The sequence below is a fragment of the Euwallacea similis genome, chromosome 23 (assembly GCF_039881205.1).
Source record: "Euwallacea similis isolate ESF13 chromosome 23, ESF131.1, whole genome shotgun sequence".
NCBI classification, from domain to species: Eukaryota; Metazoa; Arthropoda; class Insecta; order Coleoptera; family Curculionidae; genus Euwallacea; species Euwallacea similis.
The window spans coordinates 1,679,541-1,697,406 of NC_089631.1; the positions used below are offsets into that span (position 1 = coordinate 1,679,541).

Genomic DNA, 17,866 nt, shown 5'->3' on the forward strand with positions numbered 1-17,866 from the left:
ACTCTAATTTGCTTCACAGGAAATCTATTCCTATCAGATTGGATTTCCCTTTTTTGGTTATCAAAACATCTGAAAATGATAGTCATCCATATTCTTTCACCATCTCATCAAGATTTCCATACCATTCTCTCCTTCATTCCCGTGTTAACACAGGAGTAAGAGAGCTGCATTATTATGACAAAACTGTCTATATCTGATTGTGAGCTAAGAAATTCCTTAAGAGTTTCCCCAAAGAGAGGCACAATCTAAGTTATGAAGAGATTGGTTGAAGCGTTTCTTTCGCCCAGTCCCACTGAAATTGTCTTCGAAAAAGTATTGCGGATATTCAGGGGTTTAGTTGCCCAATCAGTACAAACCAGCCTTTTTTCTATATATAGAGTTTTTATTATCCTGTAAGTTTGTACATAGGACCTTATGCTCTAATTTTACTTCCTATTCTAAATTATATCTCACTTTTTTCTGTCGCAACAGCCGCTTGCATCTAGTGAAATTTATTAACGCCCCTACAGACTTTGGGCTTGCATTGATTCGAGTTCACAGGATTTCCAACGCGTGTGCAGACGACTTTTCAGGTGCTTTTTCTGTTGCTCAGTGTCGGCACACGCGTCATTAAATTTAATAATATTAAAAAATTGCCACCTAACAAAATCTAACTACTGCAAGCCACTGCTGTATTTTTAATTAAGTACCTATACGGTTAAGGTATAATATGTAGCTTTTAAGGACTATCTTAGACGTATTGCGTTTATGTTATTACACCTCTAAAATTATTGTTTGTTGGATATATTATTATTATTATTACGCAGACGCTATATCTCTATAATATTTATATAGGTACTTGTCTTAGGTAGTTGTTCTCAGCTTGCTGAAAAATATAACAATATACGGGGTGGCCTCGGTAGAAGACCACCCTGCATGCCTCAAACAGTACGCACTGAACACCCAGGGCTCTCCGTTATATCTGAACACATACTTATTTATTTGCACATCTCAAACGCTCTATCACAAACATTTGGCTCAATGGCTAATAACACGAGTTTGCTTGTTAAGGACTGAAACGCGCGTTCTGCTAGATATTACTAATTTGACCATGGAAATTCTTTTCTTTGTCAGTTCGCAGGAATGAACCATTCTATATTCCTCCCTTAAAACTTACTCAGCATACACACACATTATGCTTATTCTACCGTATGTACTTATCCTTTACAATATATTAAGAATAATCCTTATTTTCTGCATACGAGTAAGTACTACTTTACAACCTTATGAAGTTAACGTTTTATGCACAACCTTGAGTAGAGCATTTCTGTTTTTATACGTGTACCTATATTATATTGCGCTATTTACATGGAAACAACACGGATTCAAATTGACGGGTGTCTGGTAGGTATGATTGACGGAAATATTGCTTGTTTATGACGTTTTGGGGTAAACATCCAGATAGTACTTTTAACTCTATTTAACCTTCGATGATTAAGAAATTCTCGGTATGTAACACATCGTCTGAAAATCAACGTCATTTGGTTGAAATCCCGACTTCTAAGCCGGCCTTACGAGCTCGACGTTGGACTCCGATTTAGCGCTGGCTTTGGCGCTAAAATGAAAAGGCGTTGCTGGCTTGCCCTTAAAAACAAATCAGGCGCTCGTAGCAAGTCGCGTTCCCGCCAATGAAATCAGCTTTAGACGTCACGAAATGATTTAATATCGATTTATAAAGAAATTTCAAACTTGAAATGCGGAGTTACATGACGCCAAATCCAACTTTAAAAGTATAAATCGAGCTGCACTGCGAAAGCGACGACGCCGGTACTAAAACCGAATTCAAAGGCGAGTTCATGAGTTCGGCTTTAAGCTCGAATCCCTCACAAATACTTTAATCATCAAGTGTATTTTAAAAAGTTCAGTATCTACCTTTTCGCCTGCATTTGGGGTGAGATCATCAAAGTGGTCGAGGCAAGGGCGAAGAGAGCTGTCTTTCTTTTTTTATCAAGGATGACCGAGGTGGCGCTAAGCCGTTTCGGATATCTTTACAATTTTTATCCACATGTTGGAATGTGCGTAAGTTAACGTGATGAATTTGTAATGGAAGTTGCCAATTTACAGCCAATTGGTGGTTCAATTAAAAGTTTCAATAAAAATTTTGAACAATATTTTCTAAATTTTTTGGAAAAGCTAGTAGTGCCGCTGTTAGCAGTGAACCTGATGAAATATATGCTCAGACTGATCACAATTCAGTAAGTTACTGACAAGTGTAGGGTTTTAGTTAGAAACTTAAATTTTCATTTTTTTTTCATCTCAATTATCTCTTTGTTGATTTTTTTGGATATTAAAACATAAAAACGATAGCTGCTCTTTTTCCTTCATCATCTCAAGATTTCTATATAACAGTGGGCCATCACCGGAATAAAGGGATTGCCCATTTTTGTCACATCTTTAATTCGTTTATAATTTACTTTTTCATTCAAAATATATTGTAGTTAAGCAGTGTTTGAACGTCTGATGAGAACTCTTTTTCAACATACAATATTGTAAAGAGTATTTTCAAAAATCCCACCCTGTACTCATAGTATGAATACAACTGAGATCCAGCTGTCACCAGAGTCAACTATCGCCAAGTAACATTACAGATCACTTCGACCATTACCTTAGACAATGCCCACCGCAAGTGCAGGAAAAACTAGGGGATGGTTTGCGGTGTAATTTGACCGGCCACGAGTGCCTCATTTAGTCATTTTAATTATTATTGTTTACATGACAAAATCGCCAATGAAGAGATATCTGTAGTAATCTCTCTTATACACCTTTATTTCACAGTTCCTCGTTGTAGAATAAACTTTAAAGGTCAACAACAGGAATGATTCAACAAAATTGTATGTACAACAGGTACGCATGTGTGCATTAAAACGAGGACAACGAAAAAAATGGTGAAAGGAAACAGGGGTAGGAGGTCGCCGGGGACAAACAAAAACAAAACGGTTTTGCGCTGCTGCGAATTTCATTTCTCGTATCAAATATTAATATTTGTTGATTAACAACAAAGGAAATTCTAGAAAATCTATAGTATCAAAAACATCGGACCCATAGCCTAATCAGGACGTTTTGGCCTTTGAATATATCATTAGGTATGATATAATTGTTTCGCTTAGAACTAACTTAGCGCTAAGAGTCTAATTATTATTATAACTAATAATAAATTACTAAACATCTTAAAAACTGTTTACAAGCTATGTATATGTATATACTTTACAACCTACAGGCTACGACTACTACATCCTAAATAAATCTTTGGATAACAAAAAACAGACAAATATAATTTAATTTTAAGCTTCTTAGGGGGCGGCGCTCAAACGGTGGATCGGCGCTCGGGGAACCACCTAACGACCCAAAAGTCGCTAAATAAAACCTCTCTCTGTCAAGCCCCTTAAAGCATCGTATCGGCCGAAAACTGAACTCCTTAGCGAACATTAAAACAAACCACTACCTAACGGGTTGAAAAGAAACGAGTTTGGCTTATTCGCGTTACGGTTTCCAAAAAATTGTGCATATTAAGCTCCTTTGAAACACTTTTGATCGACAACGGTGTAATTTTGATTCGCGGTTAGTGAGTTAGACCGCGGGCCAAGCTTCGTCGGCTCTTCAAAACGGTTTTAATGGGGAGAAACAACAGCAAGAGCCCGAAATCTGCCCCGCGGCCTCGTTATAAAAATCTACAAAAATTCAACAATTATCATTATATAAACGTCACAGCCCAAAAATTTAAAAAACGTTCGTTAAGAAACAAGCGGAGACGTGAAACATGAGGTTAAAGCGGAAAATAACGTTAAACGGGTTAAGAGAATGCAGGGCGCAATTGACACGTATCGTTTATATACCTTTCGACAGTTGAAATTGACAACCAATTGACTGGAAAGAGCCGTGCGGCCACACGGGGAATGACACGCAGGGCAGGGCCAAAGGGAAAAGTGGGTAAAAAAAAAACAAGATTCCGAATAATGAACGAATTGCATTGCAGGGAACTTGAATTTCCAAAAAAATATGTCAGATTGATCAGTTTCAAGGAGCTGTATGGCCTGAACTTCAAATAATTCATGGTTATGGGGCAAACTCCCTCCATAGAAGCTAGAAATGTTACAACTACACTGCCTGTTGCATTTAGGACATCAATATTATAAGGTTAAGCTGGCTGTTTTTTTAGAAGGGCGTTCATTATTCGGCATTTTCCGTATCTCGGTGTCGCAAGTAACTACTGAAGACCTATGCGAGATGGCAACCATTTTGAGCAAGAATCTCACTTTTTGTCAAGTTTTCTTGGACAGCATGTGTAACCTAAACCTGGAAATCACCGCAATCGGTCCATTCGTTAAAAAAAGTCGTTGTTTCATCGTCTAAAATTGCCTCGCTGTGAAACTGAGGCGGCGATTGAGTGTCTCGTGAATGACAATGGAAATGACCGCTGCTAGGAGCGGGGAGCCTGTCAGCGAAAATGGGTCCTTCTCCAGAATCTGTATTCTGGCGGGATCTTGGTGGCAATGGTTGGGGTCGGGTTGCTGGAAACGCGGTTACACATATAATCCCGAAAGAAATTAACGAACCTTAGCCGAAAATCTAGTAACCTTACATATTAAATAACAAGAAAGAGAGAATCACTTAAATATATCTATATGATGTATATCAATAATGTTGTATATATATTTCTTATCTTGATATAACCTAAAATATATTATAATATTCTGTATTAATTTCCCGTTATAATAGTTATGTATTTATCACTATATCTACAAACGTTAACGCTAAAAACCAACTAAAGATCTATCAACTGACTTAGCTTCACCTTAAAGTTAACAAATAATGGCATATCACTTATTTTTTTAACCAGACGTGACTACATTCCATGCTGCACTATTGCAACATGTGTGGGAATTAAAGGGAGCCACGCCAAACCGAAAATCCGCGAATTAATATTGTCATTTTATGTTTCAATTCAACTCATCAGATTGCAGATGGGAGAAAGGAAAAACACGTCTGGGTAATATAATTTTTTATCAGTTATAGTTCTTTCGGCGAAATTTTAAGCCCCTCCCCCTAAATTACCTTAAGAACGAATGCTTTAGGCACGATTTGTCCAGGTAGCGCTACGGCTATACACAGATGACTTACGCGAAATGTTTTTAAGTGAAACACCGCAACACTTTATTCCTGGCTTCATGTAGACGCGGGCAAAAAGGCCTTTGAATTTATTAACCGATGGACCGTACTTGGAGTTTCTCTTCAAGGTGGTTTTAAGCATGAGGGAAGCTTCTTTTTCAATGGATTTCATGCTTTGCGGACTACCAACGACTTAAAAATTGGGAGTAATGGAGGAGCCCAAATTCGCCACAATTTCCACTTCAGATATTTCTGGGAGGTGGTCCCCAACCCGAGTTTAACCACAAGTAAACTACATTCAAATTAAAATGAAAAATTGATTTTTCGAGGCGCAATGCGTACCCTTTTCCATATATAGACCGTCTTATTTAAGCATAACAGCGCTACAATTCTTTTGTTCATAGTATTGGCGCAGGAGGGATTTTTACTTCACCGTCAAACACCTACAAAAGTATTGACACACTGCCACTTTTTGACACTTTGGTGTCGCACTTAAGTGTGCCAAAGTGTATCAGGTTAAGTTATTGAACCTTTGACTAGTCTTTCGCACTTGTCAGTTAAATTATTATTCATTACAATGTTACATCACACATTTTCGGACAACAATGCGAATAAAGGGTACCTCTTCCGATAAAAGTTTGAACTAATTACATTTAAAAAAAAATCAGTTGGTGGAAAACCTTTGGGGAACCACCTTCTAGGAACACCCTGTACGTTCTCGTCAGGTGTACCACATATTATTAAAAGAATTCAGAATTTTGAGCTAAAATCTTTTCCTCATCTGGTTTTATTGTTGACTAACCTGAACTCGAAATTTTATAGTGTTCAATTCTCAGGGACTTTCCCTTGTCAAAAGCTTGAGATTTGTAACTGGACTCAGATATTCTATATAACAGCATTGATCAAAGCCAATTACGTGGTTGACAAGTTTGGTCATAATAAACACTCAGTACATTAACAGTCGCCTGGTAACCAGAAATCGATAAGTTGCAACTATATAATTATGAAACACTGCGCAGCAGAAGATTAAAAATTCTTTGTTGATGTGAGAAATCTGTTTAATTAAACTTTGACCATTTGTATTAATAACCTTGTTTTAATCTCGTCTTATTGGCGGAATTTTGTTTTTTAGTTGAAGAGAAACTTCCCTCAACACCTCAATGAAACACACGCACAGTCACACAATCACCAAACAGCATCAGAAGAAATGGACGAGACGCCCCACTTGAAGTCGCTTAAGTATATTTACCGCTATTACAACATATAATACATTGCTTTGACATCTGAAGTCAAATGGATTTTTCCCAGGCATTAATAAAACTAAAAGGAGAATTATTGTTAGGTCAGTAATATGAGTAAATTTTGTATAATATAAACTACTAAACCATTAAAACGCATAATGATGCCATGATGATATCAATTAGAAACTATGCAGTGCTCCAAATGTTGAAAGTAGGGAGGTTTTTTCGGTGACCCTGGTGAATGGCGATATAAAGAAAATCTAAATTTTAGGACAACGATTAGTAATTTATACCCCTACTAAAATGTTTAAAAAGAAGCAGTGTTGCCAGATTTACACAAAAATCTTATAAACTGCAACATTTTAAATAAAGTTTGGGAAGAAATACTTTTGAGTTTATGAGAGAAACTCTCGTCATTATGCGTTTCCATGTTTCGGTAGTTTAGTTGGTTTGAAAGTTTTTCTGCAAATATTTCATATAGTAGTGCTGACGCCTCGAAAAAATACAGTGTTGTACTTCAGCCTTTTCAATTATAAGGGACTTGGTGTCGGTTCGGTTTCGATGGTTCGTTATTTCAGAAAGGAAAAAGCGTAGGCAATAACAAACATTAAATTGAGCTTACAAGAAATAGGAACTTTTATATTAGGCAAATTTGCTTGTGAAAATTGATAAACCAATCTTGCACCAATACCGGCTGACGTAGTGGGAATATCTAAGGCTATTAAAGACTCATATTTACTGTCTAAAATCATAGTCAAACACGACCTTATCCTGCAGTTGGTTCTGTAAGTATTAAGTCTCCACTTAACCATCAAATTCCTAGATAATCGAGGGTTTTCCCTCAACCGGCTTCATAGATATCATGTACTTGTACTAACACTTAGCAGGCCATTTCCAAATAAAGACTATGTAGTCCAAACCGAAACCAATGAAATAGTCGAACCTCCGAATGAACCGGCTCCAAATCCGATGGGCTAACGGATTTAAAAAACACTTGTACTATGGAATTAGTTTCCTAGTTTTTCTTGCGTTTAGGTGTACCTGGATGGGACTAAATTTTAAGTATCTCCACTTGGGCGGCCAAGCCATCCTCCTGCGAGAGCAGCGGGGCATCCCCGGCGCCAATCTCGTTCGTTGAATTTCCCGAACCGACGCGACGTGGCGGTTTGCGGGGCCGCCTCGTCGGGGGAACGAAACAAGCTTGTGGTGGTTGCTAAGAAAGAAGATAAGAAGATTGAAATAAAATATAACTAAAAAATAAAGCTAAAATATAAAAAAAATCACATTTGGTATTTTGTAACCTGAAAAAATAAACACAAAGGTTGATTTGTTAAAACATGCATAACCATTGAAAAATCGCTGTCATGAGGTTACTGTAGTTGGAGCTGAAGAAAAAATTTCGTTTAATCGTTCGACATAATTAATGAATTATAATTAAACTCTGGAAATTATCATTCAAAACCCCGGAAACCATTCACAGGAATCTATTGGTGGGTGTGGGTATCTCTCACATCCACCAAGTCACCTCTCCTAGTTAACATCTGACACTTTATTAAATGATTCAACCAACCTAAAAGTAATTAAAACCATTTTTTAAAACCTCTTCCAGAAATCTCAAAATTTCTTTTGAAAATAGGACATAAAAACCATCTTGACATCTAACCTGAAAACCATTTAGAACAATTTTGTCAGAAGGTTTTTTAATTACCACCGAATTTGAAACCTCAATAATTTTTTTAATTCGACCATAGTTACTTTTCATCACACATCCCACTTATACGAGGGACGAACTTTTACTTTACATGTTATTTTATTTATTTCTATACGTTATTCCAAGTGGTATACATATAGGGAGTTCAATACACCACGAGAATTACGTCAAACCGACGCCACCTTTTAAAATAGTTCTTTTTTTATTACTTATGGAGAATTTGGTCATTCAAAAATATACTATCTACTTAAGTTTGACCTGTTTCGAAAAATCCGCCATATTGTCACCTGACTGGACTTTTGATTATGAGCAGGTAAACACTACCTAGGAACGACGACAAAATGGCCAGTGATGAAAATCCTCTATTCAGATATTACCAGTTCAAGTGAAAATACAGGGATTGGGCAAGTGGTAGAAGGACTGCACAAGGTTTAATATGTTTCCGAAAAAAACCAACGAACTAGGTTCATAGACTAGTAGTTGAAGTGGGCGGAGTCAGTATAGTCGGCGTGTCCACTCCGATGTTTAGATTAGTATCAATTTTATTGCATTTGCGGCATTGGAAATTTTTAATAATGTCAGAGTAAAATACAGCAATGTAAATAAATGAAAAAAAAAACGACGTGCATTTTATGATAGATTGGGATACTGTTTGGTACAAGGTAGTTTGTTCAAGAATTCCCTAAAATAATTCGGATTTTGTGCTTTAGAATTTCTTTATTATTTTTTAAAAATTTTATTTGGCTAGTTTATTACAAACACAACGTGGGACAAAATCAAACAACGATAAGAAATGAAAACGTCCCTAAATGTGCGTATTTACGTATTATTTTGATGTAATAACTTATGACATTAACATTCTCTGAAACAGTACTGGCCATTGTTTTAAACGATAAGCGAATTGTTCCGTTCCGTTTTGAGACGGAACTCGAAACTACAGCCAGTGTTGTCGGCTGTAGTTCACGAAAAGATCATAAACAAATATGAGCGAATTCTGATCATCATATTCATTAATGATGTAACTAAGTTATGCTGTAATGGGGAAATGTATAATAATTTATAAATAACTGAAAACTTGAAACTAATTTAATCTATTACTAGAACTTATATCAGTAAAAATTCTGAAACGGTGAGAGATGTGGCAACAATGTTCTGACTCCGCCCATTTCAAACACTAATCTCTCAATCCACTTCATTAGTCTTTGTTGAAGATATATTAAACATTGTGCGGTCCTCCTCCTATTTGTACAATCCCTATTTCCACTTGAACTGATGACATGTGTATATTGGATCTGTTTTGAATTAATTACCGAGGATGACAACCATTTGCAGCTACCTCCATGAGCTCCCGATCTAAATTGAATGGAACGTGTTTGGCACACGTAACAAAGTTCTAGAAAACCTCCAGTTTTATGACATGATAAGCGATCGATAGTTAAATGGAAAATATTCGTTGAACTCCACACTTTTGTAATCGCAGCCCTAATAAGAAAGTTTTAAAAACAGTAACTGACATTCAAGGGAAAGACATGAAAACAATGAAAATAGTTAATAGTCGTTCGTATATCCTATCTAGACAACAGAACAACAACCACCGAAACCAGTTTACAGCCAAAATCACTCAAGTACCTGCATCTTATAGGTGTTGTGCTGTATATTAAAGGGTCGGTTAGTAAACGGTCTCCGTGGAGCGCCGTTCATCTGCGGGCCCCTCCTTTGTTGTTGTAGCTGGAGAGGCTGCGGAACAGGAAGCGCGTTTCGAAATGGTATGTTGTTATTGTTGTGTTGAATGGTGTGCTGTGGGGGTGGCCGGCGCCCCCCCTGCATCGACGCGAGGTCTTTTTCCTGCTGGTAATCGAGCGACAGGATGGACACCACAGGAGTGGCCGTACTTCGTTGTTCGGACGGCGGAGAACCCGTCATGCCGGAGCGAGGAGTGCCGCAGTTCTCTAGTCGGTCAGAGACTGATCCGTCCTACGTGCGGAATGAAATTGTTAAGGAATGTTGGCGATGTCAGTATTAATTCGTTACAAATGTTTTCAAAAATATTACGTTTTGAATAAATTCTCCGCAAGAGGTCTGAAGAACGTTCTTTCAACAACCGTCATAATGTGACAAGACACCCGTATCAACGACAGTGTATGGTAAAAAACCGATACGTTTTTCATTATTAATAATTTTTCGCACTGCGAGTGAGTATTAAAATATTAATTTTGAAATCTCACACTTTATTTTGTAAAGTTACACATTCGGCTTACCTCGTTCATAGCATACGGGTTCGTGAGCGGTCCAAATTGTCCCATCGCGTGCGTAACCATAGGATCGAAAGTCCCGTCGGTGGAGGCATAAAGCGGCCCCGGGGCTCCGATGGTCGGGTCCATTGCTGCCGGATGAAACAGGTGCGGCGGTGGTCCGGAGTAAATTATGGCTTCGGCGGGACCGGAAGCCGGCGCATAACAGGGGGGCCGAGGCGGGGAAGAGCCGCCGTTAGAGGCTGACCCGGTGGAGGCGAATGGTGGAAGGACGCCACCGTTTGCTGGCGGGCCCCCCGCTCCTGCGCTGTACAGCGTATAGTCGTACTGAAATGAATGGAATTTATTAGCTAGTTTTGGGAAAGAAACATGCCGATTTAAAGACTTGTCCCCATAAAAGCAACATTCGATCAATTATAGTCATAAGAAGACTGTGGACATATCAAAGTATTTCTGTGAACTATTGCCATGACAAATGTTGCCCCTTGTCATCTCCGTGTGGACAAGTCTTAACATGCAATAATGGCTATTCAACACAAATATAATTGTTAACATCATCAAAATCCAAAACTGCTACTATATGTCAATACTAAATTAATCTTCATCTAACTTGTAGTGCTTGAATCCGGAGACTCAAAGAGGCAGGGCTGGCAAAGACTTGCTCGACACGTAAAAACCCGCATGGGTCGGAAACTCATCTTGGTTTTACCCATTTGAATTTTCTTTTGTTCGGCAATACACACTAAAGGAAAATTCTTGAAATTTTCGAAAAAAAAGTCACAACACATCACATTTATAGTACCAATAATTAACACAGTGCGCTGCTAATACTGATCAAGCCAAAGAGTGCCCAACACAAACTGCAATCGCTTGGAACATCATTCAATTAAATAAAAAAAAAAGGAAAACTCTACTAATAGAATGACAACTTGGGTCGAACCTCAATACTGAAGCTGGGGCGCGGCGCCTGCCGCGTCCAGCAGCACGTAGGCCTGCGGGGCCGGGGGATACAGCCCCGCCACGGCGCACTCCAACGGGCCTCCGAGGCACGCTTGGGCGGACTGCAGCGGTGCATTAAGGACAAACACAAACAATGGTTACTTTTAACGTCAGTCAATTACAACGTAATTTTGGATAAATTGGAAGCTAATGTTAGTAACTACAACAAGAAATACAGGGTGTTCAGTTTTTTTTAACTCTTTTTATGCATTGGATAACTGTCCAGATTAGTAATAGTCCAAATAGAACTAAACACTGCACAGTTTCCAGAAGAAAGTGCCACAGTTCAAAGATAACAGAAAATGTAATTCCCGTTTATATTGAAATGTGACTCCTTCTGAAGTACGGAAATAAAGACTAAATTGACACTAAAAAAACTTTCAATAGAAAAATTAATATTCAACAAAAGAATTATTTAAATAAGACTGCGTAATGAAAAATTAAACTGGCCAATTCCGAATATGCAGCTGGGAAGACGTGAACTTACCGGCACAAGAGAATACTGTTGCGGCATGTAAATGGCCTGCGGAAACATCATGGATGTGTAGGGGCCTGCCTGTGGTGGTCCTGTTTGCGCCTGATACATGGGAGGTGCTAAAAACGTTAAATAAACAAAATAAGTTTCATTTAAAGGTACGATCACAGCCAAAGTTGGTAAATATGCATAAAAAAACTATTTTTCATATATAAAAGTTATGTATATATACGAAAGTTATATTAAAGTTACAATTTACCTTGGTATACAGCTTGTTGGGCAGCAGCCGCTGCTGCCGCCTGTTCTTGTCCAGCTTGTGAGACTTGCACCTGCGCTTGTGCTGCTGTGCTTACCATGGTGGGCACCGGAGGTCCCGGATAATAAGCCGTCGCTCCAGGGTAGAAGGGTGGCGCGCCACTAAAGAAGAATGGGGGAATGGGTGGCTGAAGTGCGGCCTGGTGGGCGGAGGGGGCGGAAGAGCGACCGTCATTTTGGCATTGAGTATCATATGGGGGAGCTGCTGGCGGACGTCCGAACGGCTGCTTTTTGATGGCAGGGGCGATGTTGAGACGTCGCTCGCGCAGGATTATGTTGTCGGGGTCGCGTAATGGACGGCGGGCGTCATCCTAGAATATTGGTATTAACAGCTTTGTAAAAACAGACCTGAACAACCGCTTCTAGGGGCATAAAACCTAGTGGATATGATATGTAATGTATAAATTTATAATAATGGAAAAATGTAGAATGAGGATCGCGACAATTTTTTTTTGTTGGCGGAATTATACGATTTTGACATTCAAAATTTTTCCCGATTTTGCTTTTCTTGAGCTTTGTTTTAGGACACAAGGAAGTTCCTGGTGACGAGGAACCAAATCATCTGGCCCAATTGGGTTCTGAAACAGTATCTTAATGCGGTACTTAGGACAACTAATCTCTCTCAAATAATTCCATTTAGGAGGAATATGATAAGTCCGTTCTCTCGGCTTATTCAATTAATCAATCAATTATCAAAATAAACTTAAAGAAATGAAAATAAGGGTCAAGGGCCTAAAACTTTGTTTTGAGGATTTTTTAGCCCTCACTGTATGACGTCACTGGGTTCCTATTGTAACGAAACCCCCCTTACTAACCTCACTTTCAAAAGTAATAAACCCATATCCTTTGGAAACACCAGCGCGATCTTGAATAATCTTCGCCGCTTTAACGGTTCCGTAGGACGAAAACAGCTGCATCAGCTCTCCTTCGGTAGTACTGGCTGATATTCCGCCGACAAAGATTCGGTTGGGAACCAAAGTCCCTGAAAAAAATATCCGTTACATATCAGTTTGCAAACATAAATTAAAAGTCAAAGGAACAAATGTATAGTCTATGGCTCACGCTCTTAGCTTTAATTTCAACCAGAATCTAAATTGAGGTAATTCGACCTCGGTTCAATCTGAAAAAGAAATCTCTTGGAGATGTTATTGTATATTTACTATGATGTATATTTATTATAACTTGGCATACGCTTAAAATAAACAAATCATGACAGGGCTCATGAAACATAAATATGAGGCCTACGCGGTAATCATTAACGAAAACTGCTTTGAGAAGTAATATGATGGGATTGAAATATGATCCCCATCTTAGGTTGTTTAAATCAACTTAATGGTCCAGTCTCAATTTTATTATTTAGGAGATGGAGCTTATACAGTGCGTTTACACTTTGTGATTTTGTTTTTAAAGAGTCATCACTCCCAAAAAAGTCAATGAATTATTCTAATCATTTCATGGCCTCCTCGGTCACCCGATTTGACATTCCTAGATTTTTATTTACAAGGCCTCAAATCTAGGTCTTGCAAGTTTTACCGATTGATTTGTGAGTACCTCGAGCGAAATTTTGTGTTCAGCAATAGGATGACAATTTCGATCAACTACTGTAAATTAGATAATCATAGTTTACATAAGAACAAGGTTGTTAATTGATAAATTATTTTAAAAAATCATATCTCTGTCATTGTGCAACTTTTATTAAGGTGTTTTTGGTTTCGCTTTTGAGGTGGTTAATCACCACTTAAAAATAAAATCATAAGACTGCAAATACAGATTCCGATCAATCAGACGTTAACTAAGATCTTCCAGACTAACAAAGACACAATTTTGAAACATACTTTCTTTCAGCTCCACTTATGGAGAATTGTAAAATACAAATATCTTTTATACATAATATTTAAGGCTTGAATATTTTACTCACCATACTTCGGAGCATTATTTATCAATGGAGGAGGACTAGGCCCTTGCTGACCCGTCCCATTTTGTATAGGAGTTCCAGCGGGTGTGGGACCACCGGAGCTTCCATTTGAAGGTCCCTTCTTACCGCTTATTGGGCATCCCCCATTGCTCTGCTGGAGGGAATTCTGCTGTGGTTGTTGCTGCGTCATTACTGCATTAGTCCCGCCGTTGGACATGACCGGCTGCGGAAGTTGCCTTGCAACTAGACCTATGTCATTTCGTGATTAATCGGACGATAAGAAGTTTCATGAAATATTTGTAAAATTCAAAAGAATTAAAAAATGCCAGTTTCGTATGAAATAAGGGACTTGCTACGTTTGAAGTTTTCACTCAGCTAAAGTAACGGTAAATCTCAAGTAAGCATTGTTAGCAAATGGGCTACGAGAAAATAAGGGATTTCCGCACGTTTTCCCATAAGAGAATCCTATGGCTCATTTAAATCAAAATGATCCACATCGTCCAATCATAACACCCAGGATAACTTTTTGTCATTGTCAGCGTCGAGAACAAGTTTTTATTAATAAATTAAAGTAGTTGTCAACAAGCAAAAAATCAAAAGTGTAATAAACGCTCATCTTACGGGGGCGATATCGATAAAATTACGGTCTGGTGTACCTTCCGTCTACCTGCATAGGGTAAAGTCGCACTGAGCGATATAATTCAAGGGCGAAAACAATTTTGACCCACATGAAGTTAAGATTCTCTCCTAATCTACCTACTATTGTTCATATTTCGGATTTCCAATGCAGTCGTAAATAGAGGCCCCCTGCAACCTTCATTTTTTGAAGCTCGTAAAATAGAAAGTTGACACGTGACATAGAGCAACTACTATACAGAATGTCTTAAATTTGATGGTTTTACCGAACGTCTCAGTTATTAATAAAGTTAGGATATATGTTTTTTGTTAACTTCCTATGTTACAGGGTTCAAGAAATAGAGCCTTTAGTTACGACAGTCCTGGGCGGGTTCCTTTGTGAAATGAAATTTGTTTGTACCCATGTGCCTGTGTAAGGTAGCCACAAAAAAATTAAACCAGAACTGTTTCTGAGATATTTTATACTTAAAATTATTTACATATAAAGCACTGTAACTAAATCTGAGCCCTGGTTTCTTGTAAGCATAAAAGCCAAATTATTAACGCGCTGGCAACTTTAACACCAAATCAGTTTCACTAGTATCTAGACTTTATTTTAAGTTCCTATGGAAGTTAGCTGAAAGTTTAACTTAACAGCATTAATATATTGGTCTTAAGTCATGGACATTTCCATAAATAATTATCACAGACATTTTATGAAATTTTAATTGGGCTTTCAACACTCTGGCCACAATTTTGAACTGAAAAGCATCTATTTGCTTAACTAAATAATTTTGATGAAACTGGAGAAACCTTGGGATTAGACCAGGGATATAGAATACTTAGCATTTCACTAAAATTGGTCCTGTTTTTTGAAAGGAACTCTGTCATTCATTAGTACCCTTATGATGTTGAAGTAACATGTAGTGGTGACATCACTTCCCCCAATTTTGACACTATGGATTAGTACCTAGCTTGTCCAAAAGGACACATAAAAATTGAAAAACAATCACTTCTAGATCCTTGGACAAAAAACAATAGAAAGAGCAGAAAAGTCAGTCAATTGAAATTCCAATGAAATTTGGAAAGGATTGTAATTCAAGTAGATTCCTCCCCCATATAAGCAAGAAAACCCATGGAAACTCTTATTAAATATGAAAAAAAAATTAGCTAGATTGAGGAACTGAATATCTTCATAAGGATGGCTTTGAAATACAGGAAGATCTTGTCTATTTATTGTTAAATTTACTGGATAAACCAATAAAGATGTGGGAGTTTGCCTAAAGTCTGGCAACATTAAAACATACTTAATATTCCAATAATTTTCCAACAAACAAAATATCAACTTCAATTTTATTAAAAATGAGTGTTTCTTGTAATTTGATGTAATCAGACTGATAAAGAATGGATAAAAAATGTACCTTTAAGTAAATAAGCCAATTGTTTTTATCAATTCCAGGAATTAAAAAAAGAAATTAAAAAGACATATTAAAAAATGAAATATTTTACTTACTAAGAATGATTAAAAATCTTTTAAGACCTTACAATAGACCCTCCTTTCAGAGAGTTGCTCAGGAGTCTTACCCAAGTAATTGTTAGTACCCTCAGATTAAAGAGCTGTATGGATTTTACTTTTCTCAATTTAACAAATATTGAGTGTGCTCAGGGTAGCATTAAACAGAGTAACTTTCCGAAAAAGCTTATTCTAGGGTCAAATAGCTGAAGAAAAAAAATTGAAGTGGAATAAAAGCAACACTTTTGTCTAGTTTTTTGAGGCATGGCTTACAAGCTTCTTTGTCTCCATCCTGGTCATATCAATGTGAAGGGCAGTATTCAATACAATTACCAAGAATGTTAGGACTTTGTTATAAAAAAAAATTGCAAATTCCTGTTAACTTTCTTAGACTTGACCCACTTTCCGTGGCCCATTTCCGCATTCATCGCTTTCCAACTGATTTTTAGACAGAATGCAAACGGATCTAGCTCCTTTCACTTTGCTCAATTAAACCAATCAATAGTAAACAATGAAAATGGATTTTACACGGTTTACACACATTTTATAACAGGAGATATCTGTAAAATATCGAAAAATTGGTTCTAATAAAGAATTTTTACCCATTTCGAGGCGAACAGCCCTAGATGAACTGTTTTTCGGGGGCCACTATACAACAATGCACCAAACGAAAACACTGCAGTAAAGCTGCGGATTTTTAACACGAAACAGTGTGGGATATTGGTTAGTTTTCACGGCTAGTGGTACGAATCCTTACTTGCTTATTTTGAGGCCTTTGCACGCACATTGATTTGATCTGTATCTATTACAAAAAAACTTAAAACTATGCCGTTTTTCCCTATCTACTCAACAACTAAAAACTGAAAACTGACGATAAGATGGCGCCCACCAATAGGATACCTGGGAAGTGTGACGTAACACCTCGAAGCACACTTTCGCCGCGTTGCCGTGACTTCAATCCTTCCCCAAACCTAGGCAGCTTCCAATCCCACCAATCATTAAATCGAATTAATTTATCTAATATTTTAAATGCATCGAAGCAATAACGTCAAGTACACAAACTGTATGACTGAAAATGGCGCTGTATAGTGCATGAGCGTCACTTAGAGTTTTGTCAGAAGAGTCTTTGGCACCTACTGGAGAATCGCCAAAATCACAGGATTTTTCCCAAAAATCTTTAGCAACACCGCAAATTTATTTAAATAAATTATGCCCGAAAACTGACCCGCCAATTTCGATTTAATGATCAATTATTAACGATTTATAGCTCTTGTTCTTGGGAAAGACGCAACGAGTGCGGCCTTTTTGATCGCTTACCTGGTTAGCGAAACAGATAGGTAACTGTTCCGGTTTGAATGGCCAATCCGTGTCGCCAAGTTTAAAAAGCAGGTCTCCTAACGTAACTCTGCTATTTCCAAGTGCATTTTCTTATAAATGGAAACTAACACAACGCGAACAGAAACTGAGAAAGTCAAAAACTTCAAAACTTGAAAAACAAACAATCAGTTTGCTGGTAAACCGAGTGCAACGCCAACTTCGACAACGAGGTTTAGGTAGACCATCCGAAAGTTATATTGTTGCGGCAGTTAATGCATTCAGATTTATGGAGAAAGAAGATCAAAGGGACTGGACCCTTTCTTCTGCCCCTGTCTTCACCCCCCTCCGAATAGTGAGGGTGGCGGGTA

General features: G+C 37.8%; 1 protein-coding gene across 4 annotated transcripts; it reads right to left on the reverse strand.

The window, feature by feature from the left end:
- Positions 1-361: 361 nt before the first annotated feature.
- bol (boule homolog, RNA binding protein) lies at positions 362-17,745 on the reverse strand. Of its 4 annotated transcripts, none has more exons than XM_066401690.1 (8): positions 17,499-17,745; positions 14,057-14,302; positions 12,954-13,120; positions 12,083-12,449; positions 11,836-11,942; positions 10,356-10,676; positions 9,727-10,071; positions 362-7,599 (listed from the first exon to the last, which is right to left on the reverse strand). In XM_066401690.1, the coding sequence occupies exons 2-8, from the start codon at positions 14,268-14,270 to the stop codon at positions 7,438-7,440; spliced, it is 1,683 nt and encodes a 560-aa protein (XP_066257787.1). In that variant the 5' UTR covers positions 14,271-14,302; positions 17,499-17,745; the 3' UTR covers positions 362-7,437. The 4 variants fall into 4 exon arrangements, with proteins under 4 accessions (XP_066257787.1, XP_066257786.1, XP_066257785.1 ...); XM_066401689.1 differs by lacking the exon at positions 17,499-17,745 and adding an exon at positions 16,939-17,089; XM_066401688.1 differs by lacking the exon at positions 17,499-17,745 and adding an exon at positions 16,784-16,931.
- Between the last annotated feature and the right edge of the window lie 121 nt (positions 17,746-17,866).